Raw genomic sequence first — 27,815 nt, forward strand, 5'->3', positions numbered from 1 at the left:
GCTGCTGGGCGGGCAGGCCATGAGGCGCTAAGCCGGACAATAGTTGCATCTTGGATCCAACGGCGGCTGCTCTGGCTTAAGACAACCCCTTCGTGTGGTGATTGAAGGAAAGGTTGGGCAGGGGTAGGCCATTCTAATGTCACACCTGCAATTTAAAGCACGACTGGTACAAAAGCCGAGTATAACTGGGTCAAAAGAGCCAAATGCAGTGAAACAGGAGACACACACTCGTAAATCTCAGGCGCGTGAAAATGGATTGAAGTTGAGCTCGCCAGTGGAGATGCAGTGTTGGGGGAAGTTCGCAGCAGATGTTCGATCCTGCTCCTCTGCCTCTACCCATGTCGACTCTGCGTGAAACACGAGTCAGCTGAAGAGCATGTGCATTGGGAAGTGGCACTGTAACTCACCGCAAACTTTACACGGGGGTGGGTTGTCGCCAAATGTGATCTTCAGGCTGCGGTGCTTCTCGAGAGTACCCCACTGTTCCCGGAGCCTGGCTTCCGCCTCATCTTCTTTCTTGAGATATACTGGAATTGGTGGTTGCGTCAAGCGGTCGGCATACATTCCGAAGATGCTCAGTGAGGCTTCCTGGCTCCAAACTTGGTATCGCGCCTCCAGAATGAAGATTCGGAAGGATTCCCATTCGATAGGCAGGTGCTCACACCCACTAATCTGTTCAATGGCATCGCAGTGTACTGTAAGGTTTCGGATGTTGTCCATGCGGAAGTCGAAGTTCGTCCAGTAGTCTGGTGGAGAGTGCTGCTTGTTCCTGGTCGAAGTTCGTCCAGTAGTCTGGTGGAGAGTGCTGCTTGTTCCTGGCGGAACAAGGCAGGTACTTGAGACGATCCAAGGAGTAGTCGCCCCCTCGTACACAGACCTCCTCGAGATAATCGAACATAACGAAGTCGTCTGGAAGATATGTTGTGGGTAAGGCCTGAACCCTTCTACCCCGAATGTAGTTGTCCTCCAGGCATAAAGTTCGCACATTTGGGAACAAAGGAACCTTTGAGCGTGATACCATGTAAAGATCGCGGTAGTCGATGGGGGGCGGATAAAGGTGAAGTCGACGAACATAGCTGAAGGTTCGGTTTGCCCGCTCGGTCAGTGGACCTTTGCGTGGGGATATCCGACTGGCAAACCGTCCACTCTCCGACTTTCGCCGGTGGCGCGGTTCCGTGCTTCCGACAAGAAGCTGGAACAGCTGCCCATCATCGAGCTGTAGGTTGCGATAGAGTCGAGGGGCTGCCATATCCCACATGGACTTGGAAGTTTGGAGCAGCGCAACGAGACTGGAGCTATCTGTGACGGGATCGATGTGCCAAACGACGCGGTCGAGGAGCTCAACAGGAAGGCGTGGTGAGCGACGTGCTGCTGGCACAGGCGTGTCGGCATCTTGCGTGGGTTTGGTTGCCATGCTGATCCAGTATGTTTCATTTGGGGGTTAGGCCGCCGTGGTAGAGAATAGGACATTGATGTTGAGGTGGACGGTCAAGTTGTGGACAAGAGCATCTTAAACAGGTAACAGACAGCTGATTGTGAGGATGACGTCATGCGGCTTGTGCTTCCGCAGGTCATGCTGTCGCCTGGCAGCCTAGCAATGTGAGCCCTCCAACCGCTTTTGACTGGACCACAGGCAATGGGACAGAGTCACAACAACAGGGCTTGCGTGCACCCAATAGGTACATGTATTCATACTGGTCTCAGGAAGGTTGGTCGTTCATTTCCCCAGTGGAGATCCGATATTGCGGCCAATTGGCCGCAGAGGTTCTATCTTGCTCCTCTGCCTCCACCCAAGTCGAGCCTGGGTGAAATCAAGTCAGTTGGATTACGGGTGGCATTGTTCCCTACTTACCGCAGACTTTGCAAGGGGGTGGGTTGTCGCCAAACGTTATGGCCAAGGTTGGATACTTGTCAAGGGTACCCCACTCTTCTCGCAGGGTCGCTTCTGCCTCGTCGTGCTTTTTGAAGTAAACTGAAATAGGTGGCTGCTGCTCCCTCGGTCGATCGCCAGGATGTTCCATACTTGATAAAGCGTCTTCCCGAACCTGCACTTGAAACAGCGCCTCGAGTACGAACACTTGAAACGATTCCCATGCGCTCGGGAGGTGGTCACACCAAGTCACCTGTGCGAAGTCATCACAGTGGACTGTTATGTTCCGAATGTTATCCAAATTATATCTTGCTGAGTATTGGGGTGGAGGTTGTCGATCCTTTCGCCAGGCGCAAGGCAGGTACCTGAGGCGGGCCAAGGAGTAGTCACCCCCGCGTATGCACACTTGCTCGAGATGGTCGAAGACGACATAGGTAGTGGGAAGGCGCCGATGGTAGTGTTCGAGCATCGGGCCCACGGGGCTGCGATCGTAGTTGTCCTCTAGGCAGAGAGTTCGCACGTTTGGGAATAGTGGGACCTTGGCCTGCGAGACCATGAACAGATCAAAGAGGTCGACTGGTGGCGGGTATAGATGGAGCGGCGTCACCAAACTGAGGGGACGTTTGGCACGTGCGGTCAAGGCGCCGTTGCGCGAGTTTATGCGGCTGTCGGCATATCGTCCACCCTCCATCTTGGGCCGATAGTGGGGCTCTGTGCCGCCGACAAGGAGGTCGTACAGTTGATCGTCATCGAGTTTGAGGCTGCGGTACAGCCGGGGGGCAGCCAGGTCCCACATGGACTGAGATGTTTGGAGCAGGGCGATGAAGGTGCTGCCGTCAGCGGCGGGATCCAGCTGCGCAACGATATTGTCGAGCATCTCGACTGGAAGTCGCACAGGAGAGTGCCCTGCGGGGTGCGCATGACCGTCGGTGTGATCTGTGGCCGCCATGTCGAGCCAGGTGGTGCTGTTGCAACACGCCTCGTGTATATTTGTGTGAAGATGAAGTGTAATTACAATCAATCATGATGAGGTCAGTTGTTTATTGAGGAACGGATTTGTATCGTTACCCGTCCATTGGGCTTGGCGTAGGGCGTGGTTTCATCCAACATGGCTTGCCTCCGCCAGAGGGTAAGTATTCCACTTCAGATAGGTTCATCTGTGACTCTCGGTACTGTATGTGACTGAGTACACGAGGCAAGCCTCTTCTTCGTCTTAGGCAACAGTCGGCAACTCATTTGAAACCCCCCTGCTCTAAAGAAACTGCGAAGAAGTGGCACTCTCGCCACTCTAGCGATCGCGCTAGCCAGGGGGCGGTTGCCCGTTCACTGAGGTGGATGAAGCAGAAGGAAACGCTAGTTGAAGTTCTATCTGCGATGGCTACAAGCCCATGGGCCGCTCCATGCAGGCATGAGGCATAGCAGGCTGTGTCGGGGCCGATGTCCATCGAGGGGATACTGGGGCAGCACGGACCCAGACGCTCAGGTTTGTTCTGCGTCCTCGATCCACGTCAATCCTAAATTGAACCATGTCAGCGGGTCATGTGGTGAATCGAGTTGGCTCGAGTGCACCTACCACAAACCGTGCACGGAGGTGGGTTGTCTCCAATAATGGCCCTGTAATGTTCAGGTAGGCGACTGTTGGGCGCCGGCCCGTACTGTTGCAGTATAGAAATGGGCGGCTGTTTCAAAATGCCGACAACAACATCTCCCATTCGCCAGGAGAAACGGTCTTCGTAATCGGTCTGCCGCACAAAGATCCGGAATGATTCCCATGCGCAAGGTAGGTTGCGAATTTGAAGTTTTGAGAGATCATCGCAGTGGATCGTTAGGTTTCGGGTCTTGTCGATTCGCGGCATGAAGTACAAGTATAAGTCGCGTGGTCTTGGTTGGTATTTGGATCGCCATGTGGAAAGGAAGACATCCATTCGTTGCAAGGAGTAACGTCCCCCGCGTATGCAGACATCGGTAAGATGATTGAACACTGCGAAATCGTAGGGGAGTGAACCGGGTTCATGGATGTAATCGGAGGGCAAGTTGTTGCCGTCGAGACACAGAGTCCGAACGTTCGGGAACAAGGGAACCTTTGCCTGTGAGACCATGTAGAGGTCGAAGCAATCCTTGGGAGGCGGGCAGAGGTGTAGATGCTCGATGAGGCTGAAGGCTCGCTTTGCCCGGTCGGTCAACGCGCCCTTTCGTGGCAATAAGCGCTCGATAAAACTCCCAATCGCCAGCCTGCGTCGATGACGAGGTGCAGTGCCTCCGACGAGGAGCTGAAGCAGCTGTTTGTCGTCGAGTCGAAGGTTGCGATACAGGCGAGGAGCAACGAGTTCCCACATTATTCGAGACGTTCGAAGCAGTGCAGCGAGGGTGGGCTTGTCTGTGACTGGATCCACGTGCGAGATGATCATTTCGAGGAGCTCTATGGGAAGTTGCGGGCCATGGTTCGGTTGCTGGAGAGGAGACTCTGCATCTTGCGTTGTCCGTCGGCGTTTCCCGGCTGGAGGGACAGTCTTGGCTGGAGCGGAGCGTCGAGGCTTGCGTGGCATGTATGTAGTAGTGAAATATGAGGTAGGAATAAGGAATGGAGGAGGTTGACGAAGAGTGCACATGCAAGAGCACTGCTGTTGACCGGCGACTAATTGTGGGCAGTGGAGGCACGGTTTCATCATGTCATTGGCAACAAAGGTGAACCCCGCTTCCAAGTGGCACCTGAGTTTGATATACTTTATGATTACGTTCTGGGGAAATTGTCAAACCGGCCCACCTAGAGAGGAGTGGAGCGAGATGGCCGTGTCCCTTGGCGCGGGCCGCTACTACCCCAGTGGTCTAATATGGGCGAATCTTTCTTTGGGCTTGATTGCTCTCCTCCTGGTGCCAACGCAAGTGCCGGCCTGGCACCTGACACGGGTACCAGGGATAAAGTCATCACGCCGGCCCTATATCCACGCTCATTACGGCTTCGGTGAACTTGAACGGTGCCCGTGGCTGCGATCGCCATGGTCGAGCGACCATCTCGGCGTCTGACATGTGATTATGGATGAAGCTGTGAGAGTTACGTAGAAGCAAGAAATGAAAGAGGAGATGAATGAGAAGAAATATCATAGACACTACTCGAACCCGGGTTCAATCAACTTGTTGAGTGATGCATACAGTATCAGGAGCCCATGTCGTGACTCAGAAGATCGTTCAATTTGAGTCGGCCAAAGTGCCACCTTGAGGGTGGAGGATCGGCATCATAAGTTACGTAACCCCACGCTTTCCGGCTCTTCGGCTCTAACCTTCAACTAAGGTCACCCGAGACGATCAATCAACGACTACATCGACGACACAATCACACTTGTTCCAACTTTTTCTCCTCGACAATAACTATGCGCCTACCATTGTCGACGTCCTCGGGCGCATTGTTGCGCAGCGCCGTGCGCAAGCCCCTTTCCCCATTGTTGCGCCGGGCGTCGTCCGCAGCTGTGCGTCGCGTCGTGTGCCGCCAGGTCGATTTTGCCGCTGACTCCTCCAGCTCCCAGCTGCGTCCCAGGTGACGACGCTGCCGAACAAGGTGCGCGTCGCGACCGAGTCGACGCCGGGCCACTTTCACGCCGTGGGCGTGTATGTCGACGCGGGGAGCAGGTTCGAGAGCCACCGGACGAGCGGCGTGTCGCACCTGTTGGATCGGCTCGCGTTCAAGGTGGGTTGCCGGCCGGAGCTTAGCTAACGCTCAGTCGACCGACAAGCACAGTGACGAGGAGATGACCCGGTTGATCGACCAGCTCGGGTCGCAGATCTCGTGCTCGTCGTCGCGCGAGACGATAATGTACCAGTCGACGGTTTTCCCGCAGTCGCTCCCGCTGGCGATGGAGCTGCTTTCGTCGACAGTACTTCACCCGCTGCTGCTGCCCGAGGAGCTTGAGGCGCAGAAGGCCGCGGCGGCGTACGAGATTCGCGAAATCTGGGCCAAGCCAGAGCTCATCTTGCCTGAGATCCTCCACACCGTCGCGTTCAAGGACAACACGCTCGGCATGCCGCTGCTGTGCCCCGAGTCGCAGCTTGACGTTCTTGGCGAGAAGGAGATTCGCCAGTTCATGCGCGACTGGTACCGTCCTGAGCGGTTGGTCATTGCCGGTGTCGGCATGGAGCACCAGGAGCTGGTCGAGCTCGCCGACAAGTTCTTTGGCTCGGCGGGTGCCAAGGCGTCGCTGGATGTCCCCCCGTCGTCGCTCCGCCCTGGTGTGTCGCCCCAGCCTGCCGGCACCAAGAGCTTTGCGACGGTTTCTGACGCCCCGACGGACGTCTCGGACGACTACGCGAGATTGGCGGCCGCGCGTGCGGTGTACACTGGCGGCGAGGAGTACATTCTCAAGCCGGAAGAGGAGTTTGTGCACCTCTACATTGGGTTCGAGGGCCTTGGCGTGCACGACCCTGATATCGTGAGTTGCCCCACTGCGGTCTGTGCTGACTCTTTCAGTACGCCCTCGCCACCCTGCAGACATTGCTTGGTGGAGGTGGTTCGTTCTCGGCCGGTGGCCCAGGCAAGGGCATGTACACGCGGTTGTACACCAATGTTCTGAACCGGTACCACGCGGTCGACTACTGTGCTGGCTTCCACCACTGCTACGCCGACTCGGGCCTGTTCGGCATCGCCATGTCGGTCTACCCGCAGTTTGCGGGCAGCGCGGCGAACGTGATTGCGCACCAGCTCGACACCCTCACGCGGCCGCAGAAGGGCGGCATTACCGCGATCGAGCTGAGCCGCGCGAAGAACATGCTCAAGAGTCAGCTTGTCATGGCGCTCGAGTCGAGGCTGACGGCTGTTGAGGGTGGGTGAAGAAGTGCTCGTGCGAAGCTGACGCCAGACCTCGGCCGCCAGACCCAGATCCACGGCAAGAAGGTGCCAGTAGAGGAGATGTGCACCAAGATTGACGCATTGACGCTCGACGACCTGCACCGCACTGCGACGCGTGTGCTGCGCCCGTCTTCGCGCACCGCGCAGATCAACTATGGGCTGGGGTCGGGCGAGCCGACCATTGTGGGGCAGGGACAGGTCGATGCGCTCGGCGATGTGCGGGCGACGCTCAAGGCGTGGGGACTGGGCCGGCAGCCGTACTAGGCGTGCGGCAGTCCTAGACCGCGCAGCGTAGAGGAGCCATTGTTGTGTTAGTAGCCACATGCACTGTTCGACAACGAGGCGGCGAGCAAGGTCGGTGTGGTGACCGAGACCTGTGGTGGCCACCCAGAATAGCGACCAGATCCGACCAGCCCCGCCACCAACGGGGCACTATACCGGCCCTTCCTCCTCGTCATCGTCGATCGTCTCCACTGCACCACGGTTCGTTGCATCACCGTTCGTGGTGCAGTGGAGCAAGTGATCTGCAAAGCTGACGTCAAGTGCAGCGCGCTGACAGAGCGGGGCTAGCGAAGAGACCGACTCTGGCCCATGTTGCCGATGCTGCATCGAGCTAGCGCGCAGGCGAGACGGCGGGAAGTCGCGACATTCCACTTCGAGCACGAGTGGGCGTGAACACGTTGCAGCGAGCAGCAGCACATCGAGCACGTTCTGTCTCTCTCTGCCAGGTGCTGGCGACGACGTTCCCACTGCATCCTGTTAACATCCATGCACCTCGTGCAGCCCCGCAGCAGCCCGCTCACCTCGCCAAGGAGCTTGGCCCGAGGACCTGTGGGGCGGCGGGGGTATAGTGGGCCGGCCAGAGTGGATGTTGACGTCGCCAGCCCAGCCGCGGCATGTGCCGAGACATTTTGCCGCCCCCCCGCAAAGTCACACCACTGGGCCCCCGCCCACCTGCTTGCCAGAGTCACAGCCACCACCCACTGCCGCATGCCACCCACCTCGCCTAAGATATACCAAATGCTTGTCTCCAGATGCCAAATGCACCGCGTTGCCCAACACTGCTCCCTCTTCAGCACTGTTACTCACCTGCACACCTGCCTGCCCTCTGCGCACCGACGTGCGCGTAGCACACCGACGTTGGCGACGACGACCGAGTCGACGACAACGAGTCCGGGCCTGGCCGACACGCCCGACGAGCCCACCGAGCCCAGCCGAAACAAATACACACACACACGCGCCGTGTTCCGCGTCAAGCGGCGATCACAGCACCGCACACCGCACACAGTCAGCCAGCTGCAGCCCCACTGCACCGACCATTGTAGATAAAGCGACATCAGACGACAAGATACCCCCCCGCCCCCGCCACCATGCACCCCTCGCACACGCTCGTCCCGCGCGTCGTCAACCTCCTCGCGCGGGCCACTGGCGCGCGGCCAAAGGCATTGCTTGGCGCGCCGAAACTCCTCGTCGAGGTGAGGGCCGCTGCGCACACCGTACCCGTGTCACACTGCATCACTGACCCGTGTTTAGCACGTCGAAACCCACTCGCCTACCCCTGCGCCGTCGCGCCGCACGCCGTTGCGCCAGGCATATTTCGGCGCTTCAGCATGTGCCGAAGAACACCACCATCATCACCACCATCATCATCACAACCGCCGCCGCCTGCCGGCGCCCATGATTGCGTGGAACGACCACCTGCGCATGGTGTAGCGCGGCGGGCGATTGCTCGCCTAGATGTTTGCTCCACCCCACCTCTCACCCTGTTGTCTAGTAGTGTATAGTCGTGTTACATGATACATTGTTGTCTCGGTCTGGCCACATGCCATTGGTTGTGCTGCTACCCTCTGGCGCGGCATGCCATCGGTTGTGTTGTTGCTACCTCCTGCGACGGCGTGCAAGCCATCGCCTCGCTCGCGCCAACGCCTCGCCTAGTAGTCATCGTAGTCGTCGTCGTAGTCGTCAAACATGCCCTTGCCGCCCTCGCCGGTGCCTCCCTCGCCGCTAGCGTCGCGCTTCCACGTTCCAATGGCGGGAAGCGTACCAGGGGCTGGCACGTCCTCCTTCTTCGCCTCGGCGACCTTGGCAGCGGCAGACTTTCGTCGTGGCGTTGCGGCCGCCGCAGAGCCGTCCGCCGTCGACGCCTTGCGCTTGGCCGGGCCAGCCTTCTCTCCAGGGTCGGGCACGCCCTCGACGAGCTCGCGAAGGAAGTCGAACTGGTCCGACTTGTCGATCATTGCCTTGCTGTCGTGTCAGCGGGGTTGTGAAGTAGACGTATACGTACAGATGGTACGGCACCATCTTGCGCGAGCCGCGCTCGCGCGTCTCCTTGGCCGTTTCGTCTATCAACAGCTGAAGGAAGCACTCGAGGGATTTGGCTGGCATCAGCAGAAGTAAGAGACCGTACGCACAGATCATGACCGGTGTAGCCGATGCCAGCTTGCCGACTTCCTCGTCCATCTGCATAATCTTCTTTATCCGCGCCTGGGGTCAGCGTGGTCGGGGCGGCTGCAGCTTACCACGGGGAACTGCGATGTGTTAGCAGTAGCACACGTCGACGGACCACCATACTCACCCGCGACGTCTTTGACCTCTTTGACAGTTTTGGTGGCATGTTGTTGGTGTAATGTTGTGGAAGGAAAGTCGAGAACAGGTGTTTGGCAGCTCTGCTTTTGTAGCTTGCGTCGATCGGATGTGGATGGTGGCGTTCCAAGTCACGTGGTCGCGGCGGCGGCTTCGATAACAAACAAGGGGTAATTTGATGGAAGTGATGATTAGGAGTAAGATCGTAATGGTTTAGCCTAATGCCAGGGAGCCACTTTGTTCCGCCCCCCGGGATAAGCCCCGACGCGTCGCTGGCTGGTCCAGAGCGTGGCGCCGGCGCTCCGATCGAACCACCACCACCCTGTTTTTGGCAGGCAGCGCGGCGCGGCGCTGGGCGCTGGAGCACGCAGCGTCGTCCCATCGCGAGCACAAGGCCAAGGATATCGCCCAGGACCCCTTTGTTGTTGCTCCATCATCTCCTCTGTCCACACCACCACCACTTTCCATCATGTCAGACAAGGCAGCCAAGCGCGCGCGTTTCGAGGGCGTCTTTGACAAGATTGCCGACGAGCTCATCGACTACCTCAAGCAGAATGGCATGCCGGAGGAGGCGGTTGCGTGGTACAAGGCCGTAAGTCGGGCTGATGCTGCTGCTGCTGCTGTGATGGCATGCTGACGACACCCAGAACCTCTACCACAACGTCCCTGGCGGCAAGCTGAACCGCGGCCTGTCGGTCGTCGACACGCTCGAGATTCTGAAGGGCAAGGCGCTCACCGACGACGAGTACTTCAACGCGGCCCTCCTCGGCTGGTGTGTCGAGCTGGTAAGTGCAAGGCATGGCGCCGGGCTAACTCTCCCAGCTCCAGGGCTTCTTCCTCGTCTCGGACGACCTGATGGACGCTTCCATCACCCGCCGCGGCCAGCCATGCTGGTACCGCATGCCCGGTGTCGGCACCATCGCCATCAACGACTCGTTCATGCTCGAGGCGGCCATTTACTACCTGTTGAAGAAGCACTTCCGCCAGGAGAGCTACTACATTGACCTGGTCGAGCTGTTCCTCGAGGTAAGCGTAGCTCAGCAGCGGCGCTGACGCCCAGACCACCTTCCAGACCGAGCTTGGCCAGCTCATTGACCTTATCACTGCGCCTGAAGACAATGTCGACCTGAGCAAGTTCTCGCTCCAGAAGTAAGTGGCCCCGTCCTCCACACTGCTGACGCCGACCACAGGCACCACCTCATCGTCGTCTACAAGACCGCCTTCTACTCGTTCTACCTCCCCGTCGCGCTCGCGTTCCGCGTCGCCGGCGTCAAGGACGAGGCCGCCTACAAGGCCGCCCTCGACATCCTCATCCCCATGGGCGAGTACTTCCAGGTCCAGGACGACTACCTTGACGCGTACGCGCCTCCCGAGGTTCTCGGCAAGATTGGCACGGATATCCTGGACAACAAGTGCTCGTGGAACATCAACACGGCGCTCAAGTTCGCCACGCCCGAGCAGCGCCAGATCCTCGACGACAACTACGGCAAGAAGGACTCGGTCGCCGAGGCCCGCGTCAAGGAGCTCTACTCGCAGGCGCCCATCTCCATCCCTGAGCGCTTCGAGAAGTACGAAAAGGAGAGCCACGACAAGCTCACCGCGTTGATCGCCCAGGTCGACGAGTCGACCGGCGTCCGCAAGGAGGTCTTCACCTCGTTCCTGGAGAAGGTCTACAAGCGCCAGAAGTAGACTGCTAGACATTGCATATGCAACTGCATAATCGGATAGGCGTTACATGACGTGATGTGTAGGTGGTACAAACAAATGAGTATGTCTATGGGGGCCCTACAAGACTGTAGCCCAGAATTTGGAGGCCGGTTGTGGGCCGGCGTGGTTTGCGAAGGGGTCGGTTGGGTAGAGGGGAAGTGTGGTGGTGACGGGAGAGAAGGAGTTGGCAGGTGGGGGAGGAGTGAGGGTCGAGTCGCGGGACGACGTGCGCGACGAGTCGGAGGACAGGGACTTTGGCTCTGGCGTCGGTGACACCGCTCGCTCCCTCTTGGCCTTGGGCTCGGGGGATGGTGACGACTCGCGTAGGTTTGACGCTGGGCGGGCACGCGGCGGGGTAGCACCAGGAGTGAGGGGCAGCACTGGCTTCTTCGACTTCTTTGTCGGTGTCGTCTCGATGTCCACAAACACGTTGTCGGCTTTGCGCTTGCGTGGCTTGCTCGGCGTCGACGAGTTGGGCGTGGGGGGAAGGTCGCCCGACTCGACACGCTTGCGCGGGGTTGGCTTGCGCGGCGTGATCGGAAGCGGCGGGGCAAACTTGTCGTCTGCGACCAGGTCGGCAAACTGCTGAATGTCGCCCTTGCACCAGACGTCGAAGACATCGCCCCATGATCCTGGAGCCGTTGGCGGCTCGTTGTTGAGGTAGATTGTCCTCACGGGGACCGACTTGCCGTCGGATACGGACGAGTCGGGGCGCGTCGCGAGCATCTCAGACATTTCCTTGATCATCTTCTTGACGCCTTTGATGGCCAGCGAGGTGCCGGCGACGATGAGCAGGTCGGCCTGGCCTTCTCGCTCACCGCGCCGGCCGGTGCCCTTGAGGTCGCGTACTGTGACCGCGCCGATACCCTCGCCGTCCGGGTGGTGCTCGCTGTACAGGACGACGCTGGCTCGTAGCGCTCCAACAGGCCGCGACCGCTCATTCAAAGCCGAACGTATTGACGACGCGAGCTCGCATTCCGGACAGGGGATGGCGTGTGGTGGTAATGGCATGCACTTCTCTATTGGCACCTGTGCGGAACACAGGCTGCAGTGCATGTGGGTCAGGATGCCGTGGAGCGGGATGCAGCGCGGCGCGGGTGGGTGGGATGGCGGTCCGGGGTTGAGCGCGGCGCTAATGTCTCCAAGAGCCGATCCGGAAGAAGAAACCTCTCCGTCTGGTGTCTGCTGGCCCGATGTTGCGGCAGACAAGGATGCTGCGCGACCCTTGCCCTTTGCGACGCGTCGTGCAGGGGTGGAAACAGACGGGACGCCGGTAGGCAGCCCGGCGCGCTCTTCCAACCCATCAATGTTCTGCGTGTAGCACCTCAACAAGCGCCCGTCGTCGTTCAGCGACGCCAAGAGGTTGTGAAAGTGTGTTGGCGAGGCTTTGGATGCCTTGTCGTACAGCTCTGTCAAGAGCGCGTGGTGCTTGGCAAGGAGCGCGGGTGTCTAGGGGGTTAGACGCGTCCGCAGTCCGAAAGCTCACCTTGGTGCTCTTGAAGTCGAAGAGGTCCTTGACGTTATGTCCCTTGGATCCAGAGAACAGGCCGCTAGCACCGCGAAAGTCGGGGATGGATGCAGCCGTAGAGATACCGGCGCCTGGGGGGTGTTAGTCGGGCGCGCCGTTTGGCGTGAGAGGAAACCTACCGGCGACGACGACGATTCGGCGTGCGTTGCGTACTCGGCGGATGACGGTCTCGAGGTCTGGCTCATCCTCCGCACCAGAAGCCTGCTGGGCAAACGAGCTGTCTAGTGACTTCTTGGTGGACGCGACGCGTGACGGCCCCGCCTCCGGCTGGATGGGGATTAGGATTGTGGACATAGTCGGTTGCGCGGGTCGGTGGGCATGGAGCGAGAGGAAAGAAGGGAAGTCAAGTTATTGCCGGGTGTGCATGTATATATGCGAGCGGTGTTGTGCCGTTGCGTCGCGTTGTATTGTGATCTCAAATGTCAAGAAGGAAGGGGGGATGTGGATGCAAGAGACGTTGCCTTGTGCATTGGCAGTCTCTTGTGGAGGGACAGTGGTCGCCGAGATGGGCAAGTAAGGGGCAGACTGGGGCGGGTTGTGCGGTTGCGAGCCATCCAGGGCCCACCCAAAGTGAGACAGTGGCAAGTGGCACTGGTACACCTGGGTGAGCCGCTCAGTGTGGCAACCGGGTTAAACGCGTCCCCCAGATAAGCCCTTCAGGTTTCCCTTACAATCCACTCTTGTGGGTGCATTTCCCGGCCAAAGCATCAAGGGGTAACAAGGGGTAAAAGCAAGGGGAAGAGCCACCAGTTATCAACGGGACCAAAAGCCCACATCAATGCACCACACGGAGACTGATGCATCTCCACCACATGCCACAATGCAAACTCCGGGCATGACGCGTTGTTTAGACTCTTCCTTTGACCTTTCTCGACGGGCGGCCTGTGCAACGACAAGGCATTCCTTTAGCGCACAGACGGTATGGCAACGACTGGAGGGACGCGTCGGATCAGAGTGATCAAGCTTCCATCACTTCCTGTTGCTTGATTACAATGTGAGACAATAGCCGATGATGGTACCAAGTGGCACACTGTACACAAAATCTTCAGCGCTTGTGGCAGGCAGGTAGGTAGTGCTCGCACCTAACCCCACGGCTATCGGTGACTCGGTGCTCGCCCTCGCCACCCCCGATTGATTAAAAGGGATTCTTGCACGCCAAAAGGTAAACAAGCCAGGGACTATCAGAGCCTGGGCAGACGCACAAGAGAGTGCGAGTGGGTAGAAGAGCAGAAGCGCGCGTCACTGGCCACTGGACGGGATCAAATTTTTCGAGGATTTTTTACTCGGTGGTGACAGTCCTCTGGCCAGACTCGAGGCGTCACTTGCCAGCCAGCCAGCCAGCCAGCCAGCCAGCCAGCCAGCGACGCGCGCCGCCATACACCCCTACACACCTAACATCTCTTCTCTTCCTTCTTCTCTTCTCCTCTCTCTCTCTTTTCTGCATGAAACTGCTTGCTAGCAGCACCAGTCCTCAAAAGCGGTGGCCAACTGACTGACAAGACTAAAACCAAGCCAGACCAGACAAGAAAAACAACGACTCGCCTTCAAACGCGTACCTCGTCGTCGGCCCCGCCCATCACATCACTCCCTCCCCCCAAGTGCACGAACATTTTCTTGAGCACCTCCACTTTCCTTCTTCCCCCCTCCTTCTTCTTGAAACTTTTCCCGTCCGTCGTACCCCGACGTTAGACATCATGGTCGCCCCCGCTGCTCACGACGAGCCGGCCCCGGCCTCTGCTGGCCAGCAGACCAACCCCGGCTCGCCGGTGCCCGTCACCTCGCCCCGCATGACCGTGACCCGGGACCCCATTGCGTTCGCCGCGTCCAACTTTGCCATCCCCTCCGGCTCGCTCTACCCCCCCGCTTCGGGCCGTGGTGTCGACTTCATGGCCGGCGAGACCGAGTGGAAGGACTCGTACGGCCAGGGCAACGCCGTCCTCGAGTTTGCCGATGGCCTCGCCCTCTCGGGCCACTCGTTCGGCGCCGAGAAGAGCATCTCGGGAGAGTGTGTCTTCCAGACTGGTTAGTTGTGAGGCCAAGGCACAATGCTCACCTTCTAGGCATGGTCGGCTACCCCGAGTCCCTCACCGACCCCTCCTACGAGTCGCAGATCCTCGTCCTCACCTACCCCCTCGTCGGCAACTACGGTGTTCCCGAGCGTGAGGCCGACGTCGCTGCCATCGGCCAGGACGCCGACGGCTCGTCGCTTTTTGACAAGATCCCCGCCGAGTTCGAGTCTAAGCGTATCCACGTTGCCGCGCTCGTTATCGCCAACTACCACCCCAGCTACTCGCACTTCCTCGCCCAGTCGAGCCTCGGCCAGTGGCTCAAGGAGCAGGGCGTCCCCGCCATCTGGGGTCTCGACACCCGCATGATCACCAAGAAGCTCCGTGAGGGTGGCTCCACCCTTGCCCGTGTCCTCGCCCAGAAGACCGGTCCTGTCTCTGGCGAGGGCCTCGTTGGCAAGCTCCTCGGCAGCCTCGCCCCCGCCGGCTCTGACGCCGGTGACGAGAACTGGATCAACAACTTTGACGTTGTTCCCTTCGCCGACCCCAACCAGACCAACCTTGTTGCTAAGGTCTCGCTCAAGGAGCCCGTGGTCTACACTGCCGAGGGCGAGGCCCTCCTTAACCCCAAGACCGGCAAGACCATCCGCGTCCTCGCTGTTGACGTCGGTATCAAGTACAACCAGATCCGCTGCTTCCGCAAGCGCGGTGTCGAGGTCAAGGTCGTCCCCTGGGACTACGACTTCAACAAGGACGCCGGCAAGTACGACGGTCTCTTCATCTCCAACGGTCCCGGTGACCCCTCGATGGCCACCAAGACGATCGAGCACCTCCGCGTCGCTCTCGCCAACTCCAAGGTCCCCATCTTCGGTATCTGTCTTGGCCACCAGCTCCTCGCCCTGGCTTCGGGCGCCAGCACCCGCAAGATGAAGTACGGTAACCGTGGTATGAACCTGCCCTGCACCTGCACCACCTCGGGCCGCTGCTACATCACCTCGCAGAACCACGGTTACGAGGTTGACGTCTCCACCCTCAAGGAGGGCTGGGAGCCCCTCTTCGTCAACGCCAACGACAACTCCAACGAGGGTATCTGGATGGGCAAGAACGGCAAGCCCTTCTTCTCGGTCCAGTTCCACCCCGAGTCGGCTCCCGGTCCCCGCGACACCGAGTTCCTCTTCGACGTGTTCATCCAGAGCATCGTCGCCACTGCCGCCGAGGGCCGCCTTGTCTCGATCGACATGCCCGGCGGTGAGCTCGCTGCCCACAAGGAGCGCGTCCCCCGCGTTTCCGTCAAGAAGGTCCTCGTCCTCGGCTCTGGTGGTCTCTCCATCGGCCAGGCCGGCGAGTTTGACTACTCTGGTTCGCAGGCCATCAAGGCCCTCAAGGAGGAGGGTATCTACACCATTCTGGTCAACCCCAACATTGCCACCATCCAGACCTCCAAGGGTCTTGCCGACAAGGTCTACTTCCTCCCCGTGACCCCCGAGTTTGTCACCAAGATCATCAAGCACGAGAAGCCCGACGGCATCTACTGCACGTTCGGTGGCCAGACCGCCCTCTCAGTCGGTATCGCCCTCAAGGACGACTTTGAGAAGCTCGGCGTCAAGGTCCTCGGTACCCCCATCGACACCGTCATCACCACTGAGGACCGTGACCTCTTCGACAAGGCCCTCAAGGAGATTGGGGAGAAGTCTGCCGAGTCTTCGTCGGCCAACACCGTCCCCGAGGCCATCGCCGCCGCCAACCGCATCGGCTACCCCCTCATTGTTCGTGCCGCTTTCGCCCTCGGTGGTCTCGGCTCGGGCTTCGCCTCGAACGAGGCTGAGCTTGTCGAGCTCTGCAACAAGGCTTTCGCCACCTCGCCCCAGGTCCTTGTCGAGCGCTCGATGAAGGGCTGGAAGGAGGTCGAGTACGAGGTTGTCCGTGACTGCATGGACAACTGTATCACCGTCTGTAACATGGAGAACTTCGACCCTCTCGGTATCCACACCGGTGACTCGATCGTCGTCGCTCCCTCGCAGACTCTCTCGGACGCCGACTACAACATGCTCCGTACCACGGCTGTCAACGTCATTCGCCACCTTGGTGTCGTCGGCGAGTGCAACATCCAGTACGCGCTCAACCCCTACTCCAAGGAGTACTGCATCATCGAGGTCAACGCTCGTCTCTCGCGTTCGTCGGCTCTCGCCTCCAAGGCCACCGGTTACCCCCTGGCCTTCATCGCCGCCAAGCTCGGTCTCAACATTCCTCTCAATGAGATCCGCAACTCGGTCACCAAGAAGACCACGGCCTGCTTCGAGCCCTCGCTCGACTACTGCGTCGTCAAGATCCCCCGTTGGGACCTTAAGAAGTTCAACCGCGTCTCGACTGCGCTCTCGTCGTCGATGAAGTCGGTTGGTGAGGTCATGGCCATTGGCCGTACCTTTGAGGAGACCATCCAGAAGGCCATTCGCTGCATCGACGACAGCTTCCTTGGCTTCGGTGAGAACGCCAACATCGAGGTCGACGATATCGACTACGAGATTGCCAACCCCACCGACAAGCGTCTCTTCGCCCTTGCCACCGCTCTCAAGCGTGGCTACTCGGTAGACAAGCTCAACAAGATGTCCAACATTGACAAGTGGTTCCTTCGCCGCCTCGAGCGCCTCTCCAAGACCGAAGATGTCATCGCCAAGTTCTCCGCTGCCACCGTCCCCACCGAGCTCCTCCGCAACGCCAAGCAGCTCGGCTTCTCGGACCGTGCCATCGCCAAGGCCCTCAACTCGAACGAGCTGGCTGTTCGCCGTCTCCGTGTCGAGGCCGGCATCACGCCCTTCGTCAAGCAGATCGACACGGTCGCCGCCGAGTTCCCTGCGTACACCAACTACCTCTACACGACGTACAATGCTTCGCAGCACGACGTCGACTTCAAGGACCACGGTGTCATGGTCCTTGGTTCCGGTGTCTACCGCATCGGTTCGTCGGTCGAGTTCGACTGGTGTGCTGTCCGCGCCATCCGCACCCTTCGCGAGAACGGCATGAAGACGATCATGATCAACTACAACCCCGAGACCGTCTCGACCGACTATGACGAGGCCGACAAGCTCTACTTTGAGAACATTTCGCTCGAGACCGTCCTTGACATCTACGACATTGAGCGCTCCTCGGGTGTTGTCCTCTCCATGGGTGGTCAGACCCCCAACAACATTGCCCTGGCTCTCCACCGCCAGAACGTCAAGATCTACGGCACTTCGCCCGAGATGATTGACACTGCCGAGAACCGTTACAAGTTCTCGCGTATGCTCGACAAGATTGGCGTCGACCAGCCTCTCTGGAAGGAGCTTACCAGCTTCGAGGAGGCCAAGGCCTTCTGTGACAAGGTCGGCTACCCCACCCTTGTCCGCCCCTCGTACGTCCTCTCCGGTGCCGCCATGAACGTCGTCTACTCCGAGGACGACCTTCACAGCTACCTCAACCAGGCCGCTGCCGTCTCGCGCGACCACCCCGTTGTCATCTCCAAGTACATCGAGGAGGCCAAGGAGATCGAGATGGACGCCGTCGCCAAGGACGGCAAGATGGTCATCCACTACATCTCGGAACACGTCGAGAACGCCGGTGTTCACTCGGGTGACGCTACCCTCATCCTCCCCCCTCAGGATCTCGACCCCGAGACCATCCGCAAGATTGAGATTGCCACCCAGAAGATTGGCGCTGCCCTCAACGTTACTGGTCCTTACAACATCCAGTTCATCGCCAAGAACAACGAGATCAAGGTCATCGAGTGCAACCTCCGTGCTGCGCGTTCGTTCCCCTTCGTTTCCAAGGTCACTGGCATCGACGGTATCGAGATGGCCACCAAGGTCATGCTCGGCCTCCCCGTCTCTCCTTACCCCGACATCAAGATGCCTCCCAACTACGTCGGTGTCAAGGTCCCCCAGTTCTCGTTCTCGCGTCTCAGCGGTGCCGACCCCATCCTCGGTGTCGAGATGGCCTCGACCGGTGAGGTTGCCTGCTTTGGCAAGGACAAGTACGACGCCTACCTCAAGGCTCTCATCTCGACCGGTATCCGTCCTCCCAAGAAGAACGTCCTCCTTTCGATCGGTTCGTTCAAGGAGAAGCTCGAGATGCTCCCCTCGGTCCACAAGCTTCACCGCATGGGCTACAACCTCTTCGCCACCGCCGGTACCGCCGACTTCATCCAGGAGCACGGCATTCCTGTCAAGTACCTCGAGAACCTCGGCGAGGACGAGGACACTCCCCAGAAGGCCGAGTACTCGCTCAACCAGCACCTGGGCAACAACATGATCGACCTCTACATCAACCTGCCTTCGAAGAACCGCTTCCGCCGTCCCGCTTCGTACATCTCGAAGGGCTACCGCTCGCGTCGTATGGCCGTCGACTTTGCCATTCCTCTGATCACCAACGTCAAGAATGCCAAGCTCTTCATCGAGGCCATCATCCGCAAGCCCACGTTTGACATCACCTCGGTCGACTACAAGACCTCGCACGAGACCTACACCTTCCCTGGTCTCATCTCGGTCCAGTCGTTTGTCCCTGGTGCCGCCGAGGCTGGCTCCGAGGACTTTGCCGTCGCTACCCAGGCTGCCATCCGCGGTGGCTTCTCGGTCGTCCAGATGGTTCCCCAGGGAGTCAACTCGGCCGTCGAGGACGAGATCTCACTCCAGCGCGCTCAGCAGAACGCCTCGGGCTCGGCCCACTGCGACTACTTCTTCTCGGTCGCTGCCACTGCCGACAACGCGTCGCGCCTCAAGGACGCTATCGACGCCGGTGCCAAGGCGCTGTTCATCCCCTTCAACAACTTCTTCGGCTCGGTCAACAAGGTTGCCAGCGTCGCCCAGCACTTTGCCGCTTGGCCCCAGGACAAGCCCATTGTCACTGACGCTCGTGGAACCGACCTTGCCTCGATCCTCCTCCTCGCGTCGCTCAACAACCGCAGCATCCACATTGCTTCGGTCTCGACCCGCGAGGACATCCTCCTGATCTCGCTCGCCAAGGAGAAGGGTCTTGCGGTCACCTGCGACGTCTCGGTCTATGCCCTCTTCTACTCGCAGAAGGACTTCCCTGAGGCCGCTAAGATCCTCCCCACTGAGGCGGACCAGAAGGCGCTTTGGGACAACATTGCCCACGTCGACGTCTTCTCGGTCGGTGTCCTGCCCTACGAGCTTGGCCAGGCTCTCGGCAAGAAGGTCTCGGCTGCCAGCGGTGTCGAGGAGACTCTCCCTCTCCTCCTCTCTGCTGTCGCCGACGGCCGCCTCACCCTCGAGGACATTGCCACTCGCCTCAGCGAGAACCCCCGCACCATCTTCGACATCACTGAGCAGCCTCAGACTTATGTCGAGGTCGAGGTCAACCGTTCGTCGACCTTTGACCTTGAGGGTGACGAGTGGTCGCCCCTCGAGGGCAAGGCCATCAGCGGTGGCGTCCACCGTGTGGTCATCAACAACCACTCGGTGGTCCTCGACGGCACTGCCTTCTCAATGCCCCTTGGCCGCGATGTTTCGCTTTCGGGCCCTCGCAAGCCTGCCGCCGGCGGCCGTGGTTCGTTCTCGCGTGCGCAGCGCCCCAGCATCTCGCTCCAGTCGCCTCCTCCGGCTCTGGGCCTCCAGCTCAAGTCGGCGGCCTCGCAGCCCTCGCTCATGTCGCTCGCCGCGCAGCCCATTGCCACGTCGCCTCTCCCTGCCCTCCCCTCGCTCCAGTCGCACGCTGCCTTCTCGCGCCGCCACATCCTGTCGGTCAAGCAGTTCAGCCGCGACGACCTTCACGCGCTCTTCAACGTTGCGTCCGAGATGCGCACCCAGGTCGAACGCCAGGGCTCGGTCGACACTCTCCGTGGCCGTGTCCTCTGCACCCTCTTCTACGAGCCTTCTACCCGCACCTCGACCTCGTTCGAGGCGGCCATGAAGCGCTGCGGTGGTGAGGTTGTCCAGGTGACTGCCGAGCGCTCGTCTGTCCAGAAGGGCGAGTCGCTTCAGGACACTATCCGCACTGTCGGCTGCTACGCCGACGCTGTTGTGCTCCGTCACCCCGACGTCGGCTCGTCCAAGACGGCCGCCAAGAGCAGCCCTGTGCCCGTCATCAACGCCGGTGACGGTATCGGAGAGCACCCCACGCAGTCGCTCCTCGATGTCTTCACCATCCGTGAGGAGCTGGGTTCCGTCAACGGTATCACCGTTACTCTTATCGGTGACCTGAAGAACGGCCGCACTGTTCACTCGCTCGTCAAGCTCCTGTCGCTCTACGACGTGACGCTCAACTTTGTGTCGCCACCTTCGCTCGCCATGCCCGACTACGTCAAGCAGGAGGCGAGCCGCGCCAACATTCGCTGGGCCGAGTACCACAACCTGGACGACGTTATCGAGCACTCGGACGTGCTCTACGTTACTCGTGTTCAGAAGGAGCGCTTCGACAGCATTGCCGAGTACGAGTCCGTCAAGGACATGTATGTCATCAACCACGACGTCCTCAAGCGTGCCAAGGAGAGTGCAATCGTCATGCACCCTCTTCCTCGTCTCAACGAGATTGACCCCGAGGTCGACTTTGACAGCCGTCGTGCTGCCTACTTCCGCCAGATGCGCTACGGTCTTTTCGTGAGTACGGCTAGCGCCATGTCGTTATTCCGCGGCAACGGGCCACGGGTGTACCTTGTTGCTAACATGCCACGCAGATTCGTATGGCGCTGCTCACCATGGTCCTCGGCGCATAGACGTGCCGTGGTACTACCCCGCATTATTACCCCAGCTCCGTGTACATTGAATCGCATATCCCCCTCTCCCCTCGCTACCAATCTTTCCAAAAGTGGCTCTAGAGCTTCCTCGGTGGCATGCCACTTTAGTAGTTATCCGCAAAAGAAAATGCATCGGTTCCCAAGCAACCAAGCAACGACCCACCGGTTTCTAGGTCCGGGGCTGGAATGGGCGGTGGGTTGTTGCGGTGGTTGTCGCCGTCGCTCGCGGCGACTCTGGACGTAATGTATAGAACATTCCGTATTCCGTAGGGCCAAGGCAGCGGCGTGTTGTAGCAGTGGTAGATGTCCGTGTGATGGCCGTGGCCCGTCGTGTTGTATTGCGTATCGTGGGTATGAAACTTGGTTTTTGCGTAACTGCTTGCGTATGCTGTCGTAAGGTCTCAGAGTCAACGGGCTGGTGGCAACGGTACCGACAGTGGTTTGTGTCGGTAGCGGTCTCATGTCATGTCGAGTGGCGGGTGAGATTGGGTCAGGTGCCACTGGGTTGCTGGCCTTGCCTTGCCTTTGCCACCGGCGTCCGACAGGAATGGCAGCAGTGGTGGGTGGGTGGGATGACGACGTGTCCATGGGAAACGCTATATTGGCTTGGCTGGGGTGTGCGACGACACTTGTGCCACCGTGCCATGCCGCTGGCCTCCTGCCCCCGCGCCCCGCGTCTCTCTCTCTCTACCAACATTGATTTTCGTGCCTGAGCGCCTGAGCCAGCTTGCCTGGCTTCCATTAACGCTTGCCCTGCCCTGTGTAATCGGGCCCAGCGGGCCTTGTAGCGGCATGCAACAGCTGTGAAGTTGTGCAGCATGCGGGGGTGCGACGCTGTGTGCCCGCGTGTGATTTTCGCTTTCACAGCCGCGGCCAAGGTGCGGGGTTTGGTCGCCGCTGCCGATGGTGGGTGCGGTGGCGACAGACACAAGGTGACGACGACGACGATGCAAGAGATGGCGAGACATGATGATTGTGGAGCGGTGGAGCACACCCCACCACCGTTGGAACTGCCCTGCTCGACGACGGTGGCGGCCGGTCATGGATGGCACGATTCACAGCAAGTCGGCAAGTCGTCGCGACACATCCCGAAGTGGAAGGCGGCGACTGCGCGACAGACCGACGGGAGGTGCAAGATGACGTCTGCAAATCTATTTGGAGGAGTTTGGCGTCCTTTTTACTCTTTGCGGGGGCTGGGCTGGGCTGCGAGGCAGGCAAGCAGGCAGGCAAGCAGGCAGGCAGGCAGCCAAACGGCCAGCAGGCCGATGCATAATGCAAGTAGTACTGCGGCTGCATCAGCCAGCTGACATGGCTTGTTCGACCGGCCAAGCCACCGGCCTTGATGTCGGAGTCAGCTGGACATTGCCGCTGGTGGGCGGCGGGCGGACGGGCCGCTTGGCCGCCCGCCCGCCTCCGTTGCCGGTGGGTGGGTGCTTGCATTGAGATTCGTGCTCGTTAGCGCTGCTGCGTGCATGAAATTCTGCGTCACCCAGTGTGCATTGTACAAGCTCACATCTGCTGCGGCGACTCATGTCGCTACAGGACGTGCGTGCGTCGCTTGGTACTTCCAGATCTACCCCGCCAGGATATGCCAGGGATGCATTCGAGAGTTGCCCGTACATAGCCAGCTGGCCGTGGCCGCCGTCGTTCGCCCGCCCGCCCGACCGCCCGGTCGTCGCCAGGGGCTGAAATGTCCAGGGAATGTGATCCAGGTTGGGTTCGGGGAGGCGCGATCAGCCAGGAACCGCGGGCCAAAAGACAACTGAGACTGAGAGTGGCGACTGAGTTTTGGCTGGCAGCACCGCGGCCGCCGTCATTGCACCTCACCGCCTCGTTTCACCCTATCAAGTAGGTCTGTTCATTTTGGCAGCCAGCCAGCCAGCCAGCTCGAGGATTGTAGAGTGCATACAGCCTGCAGCCTGCAGCCTGCAGCCCCGCAAGCCTTGCCGCTTGGCCTTGCCGCAGCTGCCGCCGCCGCTGCTGCCGCCGTAACCAAGCTCCCACAGCCGCTGCTGCAGCCCTCACCAGGCCACCAGGGCTACTACCTTCATGCCATGCCTCGATGCCGAGCCATTGTTCCTGCCGCGGATTGCGGCAACGACAACGCTCAGTACGCCAGTGCCAGATGCCAGAGACATAGACCTTCTCATCATCCACACGCACGCAGCACGCAACAAGCTTTCGGTCCTGTCCAAGAACCCTTTTGAAACCCTCGCCCGATATCCCTGCCTCCTGGACCAGCGAAACGAGCTAGCTAGCTAGCGACGACGGGGCTCACCGCAGCAATAGCACACTCGCTTCGCCACCACCTCGACCAGCATCACCACTGCTGCTGCTCGTCGCAAAATCAACCCGGTGTGCCCGCCGCGTTTCAGTTGTCGATTCTCTCTCTCTCGCCGTCGTCGAGCCTTCAACTACCCCTTCATAACCCCTCCCCCCCTCTCTCCTCCCCCTAGTTCGCGTCGTCCTTGCCTCCTCCCTGGTCACAAACTACAGCACACACCGATGCGTGCGGCGACTACTACGACCACCTCAACATAGGATCGACGACGACGGACCCGACACACGCCCTCCCCCTCTCCGACGCACATTTCATCCTGCCCACCCACCGGCATCACCCAGCTCCCGTAACACTGCCCCTGTCCCCCTCCCTCCCATCATCTTGGCTACCACTACTGCATCACTGCGGCACACTGCGGCAACATTCCCCGTAGCGTAGGACTCTGAGCACGCACTTGCCTCGTTGAGCCGAACGGACACTGGACAGTTACCCAAATCACTTTTGATTTAACCACACACTTCCAACTATCACCACCACCACGACTCTGCGCACAAACGTCTGGCTCGTGCATCATTCTTCTGTCAGTGCCCGCCCCATTCTTCGCATTGCACAGGTGAGTCGTCGGTCGTGGGCCCTAGTAGTGCAGCCGCGATTGGTGGACGGACGGCGCCCCCGCCGCGCGCCGATTCAGGTTACACACACACGTTCACATCGCCTCTTGTCCCTGGCGCCGGCCCTCGGCCATGGTCGCATAAACGTCACACACGCACGCAGCAATGCAAAGCTAGCTAGGCTGCGGGCGATCACTCGCATCGTGCATCTTGTTCTTCTTCTTCTTCCTCCTCCTCATCACCACCACCACCCACACTCTCTCCCACATGCACACCACAACACACTCGTTCTAACACGTTCAACAGCTGTCGCCGCCGACGACTGCTTTTTCTAGCCTGCCTCATTTAGATCAGGGCAGATCCGACACACCTTGCTGGTCGATCTTCATCCAAAAGAATTAGCAGCGTGTGCAGCGTGCTCGCAACGCGCAGCAGTCGTTCAACACTATATCAACTAGTCGACACGACGGGCAGCATACCAACGCACAAGTGAGTATTCCTAGCAGTCGTGCACGTCTGCACGAGCACTCGTCCGGGCGTCATTTTTTTACATCGTGACGGGCGACGTTACTCTTCCCCTCGCAACCCTGCCACCCGCCCAAACCTACTCTTCCCCCCTCTCCGCCTCTTCCCGTGTTGTTGCAACAAGTTGCGAGCGATCCCAGCTTGCAATAACATCGCGATCGCCGCTGTGCGCAAGAGCACTGTGCTCGCTCTCTGCTACATCTTATCGCTCTTCTCCCCACTTTTTTGCCTGCATTGGCACAGCAGCACACATCGCGCGCGCGACAAAACCCGGTTGCTAACGACATCCAGGTTGGTTGGGATCTCGATTACCGCTTCCGTCAAAACGTGCCGCGTGCCGCGCGACTAGTCCTCCCCGTCGTCCTCACACACGGCTTGCAGCTTGCTGCCGCGCCTGCACGCACACCAGCCTCAAGTGTGTGTGATCGACAACACAACACGCAAACACATCGACAATGACCCAGGTCGAGTCTCTGCGGGTCCCGCCCCAGCTGGGACCCGTCAAGACTGGCACTCTCAGCGCCGACTTTGACCCAAAGGCCATTGCCATCCTCAACACGTACTCGCCATTCCCCACGTTTCCAGGGTCGACACACTCGAGGGATCCGTTTGGCCTCAACGCGTTCCTCCTCGACCCCCACGATGATATCTGGAACTACATGCAGCCCACACCACTACCCCACGACGAGCTCAACGAAGCAGACAGGCCAAAGGACGTTGTCCCCACAGCAGAGCCATTGCCGTTGGATACTGCGCCCCCGCGACCTGCGCGTTCCTCGGCGCGTGCCATTCGTCGTCGCTCCTCCCCTTTGGCCTCCAACCCCCCTGTGAGCCCAAACGAGGACGTAGAGCCAGAGCCATCAGAGGCTGTGCCAACTGTGGCACGCAAGGCAGCAGCAGCAGCGCCCGTCCCACCAGCAAAGAGCACCCTTCGCACCATGATCGGTCGCAAGTCGATGACCGCGTCCTTGGCCTCGTCAACCGACTCGCTCGCTTTGCCCGACGAGGACACGCCAATCTCGACCCGCACCCACTCAATGTGCAGCGCAACCTCGTCAGACAGCTCGTGCGATGGCGTCCAAACACCTCGTGACGGTTCACCCCTGGACATCAACGCCGCCAGTGCCCGCCTCGACGCCCTGAATCAGCTCACGGACAAGTCTGCGGCGCCGAAAAGTGGCTGGCGTGACTGGCTGGGCAGCAAGCGCGTTTCCTTCCTCGGACTTCGTGGCGACCCTGGTACTACTCTTCTCGAGTCGCCCCGTGCCAGCGTTCTCGATCTCACTCCTGAGATCCCCGAACCGCAGACGGTAATCGCTGCCGACAGCGAGGCCGGTCGATCGGTCGTGGCGCTTCGACGCCTTTCCCTCACCAAGCTCTCGTCCCTCCGCATGCCTTCCCCCCACCCACTCGCGCTTCTCCTCACCCGCCAGCATGCCAACCTGCCCGATGAGGTTGCCTTCTCGATTCCCGCTACCAAGCGTGTATTCCCAATGAGCGTAAATGTCGTCCAGGCCTTCAACTCTGAGCTCTCACCTGCCCAAGGTGGTCTTCGTCTGGCGCTTGGCGTCCGTGGTGTGATCGCCAAGATTGACAGTGGTGAGGCCCCCAAGGAGCTTCTGCGCCCTCGCAAGGCCCAGCGTCACAGCACAATCCTCCGGCCGAGGGGTGTGCGTGACTTTTGTTCGCGGCGGCCGTTTGAGGAGCGAACCGTCGTGTTTGATTCCGATGGTGGCTGCTCGCACGTCACCATGGCCCGTCCAGGCTATGCTATTTGGGACCTCGACTACTCAGAGTACATCTTGGCCCTTTCCGAGGCCGAGGACTGTCCGATCACTTGGCCAATTCCTCGCAGCTCAACCGGCAACAGCTCATTGTCCAAGCCCATTCTCAAGGTCGCCAACCCCGACCCCCCAGCCCCCGCCCGCACCACCATCACTAGACCCGCCGCTCCCACTCGCCCCAAATCCGCTCCCCAGGTCACCCTCACGCAGTCGCCCCCGAGATCACCCCCCAAGTCGTCGTTCCGCACCGCCCGCCCCAAGGTGTCGACCTGGGACGACAGCTCTGACGAGGAGCTCGACACTGAAGACGAGACTGCCGTGGCGTCCAAGAAGATTGTCGCCATGGCTGCTCCGGCACCCACCAGACCACCAGTTCAGCGTACGCAAACTGCTCCGGCGCGTGCCGTGCGAGACTCTCGCCTCCTCAACCACAGCACTGCCCTCGAGGAAATCACACGTGCTCGCGAGCGGCGCGAGCTCAGCCGTACTGGAGAGGTTGAGCGCCGCGCAGAGGGCGCAGAGAAACGCCGCCAGAGCCAGCTCGTCGTCGGCGGCCCTCAACAACGCCCTGTTACAAAGCGGAGCTCGACCACAACGCTCAGTGCCACGGCTCAAAGGCAGGCGGCGCAGCAAGCCGCTCAGCAGGAGGAGCGACGCCAGGCGCGAGCCTCGTCCATCTCCCTGACCACAAAGCCCCACGTCGAGCGGCCCAAGCTCAGCCACCGTGCCTCGAGCGCCACCTTGGCTGCCACCGCCAAGGGTGACCGTCGCAAGCCGACGGTCGAGGCCACCTCGCTCCCTGCCTCACCCCACTCGAAGCCGCAACCCGACCGCCGTCGTGTCGTGTCGCAATACGACCCCACGGCGCAGGCTCTTCACCACCGCGCGAGCGTCATGGGCCTGGGCATGTATGGCATGGCACCGCCGGTCCCCGTGGTGCCGGCTGTCTACAGTCACCCAGGCATGTACCCTGCGCCTACGGTGGCCGCCCCTGGAGTCGTCTACCACGCCCAATTCCCTGCTACAGTGTCGCGCATGACGGCCATGTACGCCCAGCCGCCGCCCCCTCAGGTGTCTCACCGCCGTCGTGAGCGCCCCGTGAGCTAGCCTACTCGCGCAAGACACGAAAAAACGAAACGACCCATCCTATCCCTGTTGTTAAACCCCTCCCCCTCGCCAATTGTAGATGTCATTTTGCGCTCTGCCGCACACGGTGTACAGCACCAACCACCGCCACCATCCCCCATCCCATCAGTCTCCCTCACTCTGGACATTCTTTCCGTTTTTAATACTGCACCACTATCATACCATCCGTAGAGCGCGGCAGTACAAGGGCCGGGGCCAGGGTGCCATGTATGC

At 60.0% G+C, this 27,815-nt stretch overlaps 7 protein-coding genes across 7 annotated transcripts; 4 read left to right on the forward strand and 3 right to left on the reverse strand.

Annotated features, from left to right (window-relative positions):
- Positions 1 to 237: 237 nt before the first annotated feature.
- Positions 238 to 1,217, reverse strand: LOC62_04G005975 (uncharacterized protein; the record flags this gene model as incomplete). The annotated part of the gene is made up of 2 exons (XM_062772537.1): positions 408 to 1,217; positions 238 to 347 (listed from the first exon to the last, which is right to left on the reverse strand). Exons 1-2 carry the CDS (start codon positions 1,072 to 1,074, stop codon positions 238 to 240), a joined length of 777 nt encoding a protein of 258 aa, XP_062628521.1. The 5' UTR covers positions 1,075 to 1,217.
- Positions 1,218 to 5,196: 3,979 nt separating this feature from the next.
- mpp (Mitochondrial-processing peptidase subunit alpha) lies at positions 5,197 to 7,045 on the forward strand. The gene is made up of 5 exons (XM_062772538.1): positions 5,197 to 5,334; positions 5,385 to 5,552; positions 5,587 to 6,291; positions 6,330 to 6,681; positions 6,718 to 7,045. Exons 1-5 carry the CDS (start codon positions 5,239 to 5,241, stop codon positions 6,969 to 6,971), a joined length of 1,575 nt encoding a protein of 524 aa, XP_062628522.1. The 5' UTR covers positions 5,197 to 5,238; the 3' UTR covers positions 6,972 to 7,045.
- Positions 7,046 to 8,638: 1,593 nt separating this feature from the next.
- On the reverse strand, positions 8,639 to 9,321 carry dpb3 (DNA polymerase epsilon subunit C; the record flags this gene model as incomplete). Its single annotated transcript, XM_062772539.1, has 3 exons — positions 8,639 to 8,951; positions 8,992 to 9,191; positions 9,283 to 9,321. 3 exons carry the CDS (start codon positions 9,319 to 9,321, stop codon positions 8,639 to 8,641), a joined length of 552 nt encoding a protein of 183 aa, XP_062628523.1.
- Positions 9,322 to 9,727: 406 nt separating this feature from the next.
- On the forward strand, positions 9,728 to 11,017 carry fps1 (Farnesyl pyrophosphate synthase). Its single transcript, XM_062772540.1, has 5 exons — positions 9,728 to 9,882; positions 9,938 to 10,075; positions 10,113 to 10,316; positions 10,351 to 10,439; positions 10,481 to 11,017. The coding sequence occupies exons 1-5, from the start codon at positions 9,760 to 9,762 to the stop codon at positions 10,977 to 10,979; spliced, it is 1,053 nt and encodes a 350-aa protein (XP_062628524.1). The 5' UTR covers positions 9,728 to 9,759; the 3' UTR covers positions 10,980 to 11,017.
- On the reverse strand, positions 11,017 to 13,053 carry AN1226 (NAD-dependent protein deacetylase hst4). The gene is made up of 3 exons (XM_062772541.1): positions 12,645 to 13,053; positions 12,484 to 12,596; positions 11,017 to 12,446 (listed from the first exon to the last, which is right to left on the reverse strand). Exons 1-3 carry the CDS (start codon positions 12,817 to 12,819, stop codon positions 11,076 to 11,078), a joined length of 1,659 nt encoding a protein of 552 aa, XP_062628525.1. The 5' UTR covers positions 12,820 to 13,053; the 3' UTR covers positions 11,017 to 11,075.
- Positions 13,054 to 13,980: 927 nt separating this feature from the next.
- pyrABCN lies at positions 13,981 to 21,671 on the forward strand. The gene is made up of 3 exons (XM_062772542.1): positions 13,981 to 14,547; positions 14,586 to 21,118; positions 21,196 to 21,671. The coding sequence occupies exons 1-3, from the start codon at positions 14,220 to 14,222 to the stop codon at positions 21,232 to 21,234; spliced, it is 6,900 nt and encodes a 2,299-aa protein (XP_062628526.1). The 5' UTR covers positions 13,981 to 14,219; the 3' UTR covers positions 21,235 to 21,671.
- A 3,456-nt stretch (positions 21,672 to 25,127) lies between these two features.
- LOC62_04G005981 (uncharacterized protein) lies at positions 25,128 to 27,563 on the forward strand (the record flags this gene model as incomplete). The annotated part of the gene is made up of 1 exon (XM_062772543.1): positions 25,128 to 27,563. The coding sequence occupies one exon, from the start codon at positions 25,128 to 25,130 to the stop codon at positions 27,561 to 27,563; it is 2,436 nt and encodes an 811-aa protein (XP_062628527.1).
- Positions 27,564 to 27,815: the final 252 nt, after the last annotated feature.

The sequence above is a fragment of the Vanrija pseudolonga genome, chromosome 4 (assembly GCF_020906515.1).
Source record: "Vanrija pseudolonga chromosome 4, complete sequence".
In the NCBI taxonomy this organism is placed as follows: Eukaryota; Fungi; Basidiomycota; class Tremellomycetes; order Trichosporonales; family Trichosporonaceae; genus Vanrija; species Vanrija pseudolonga.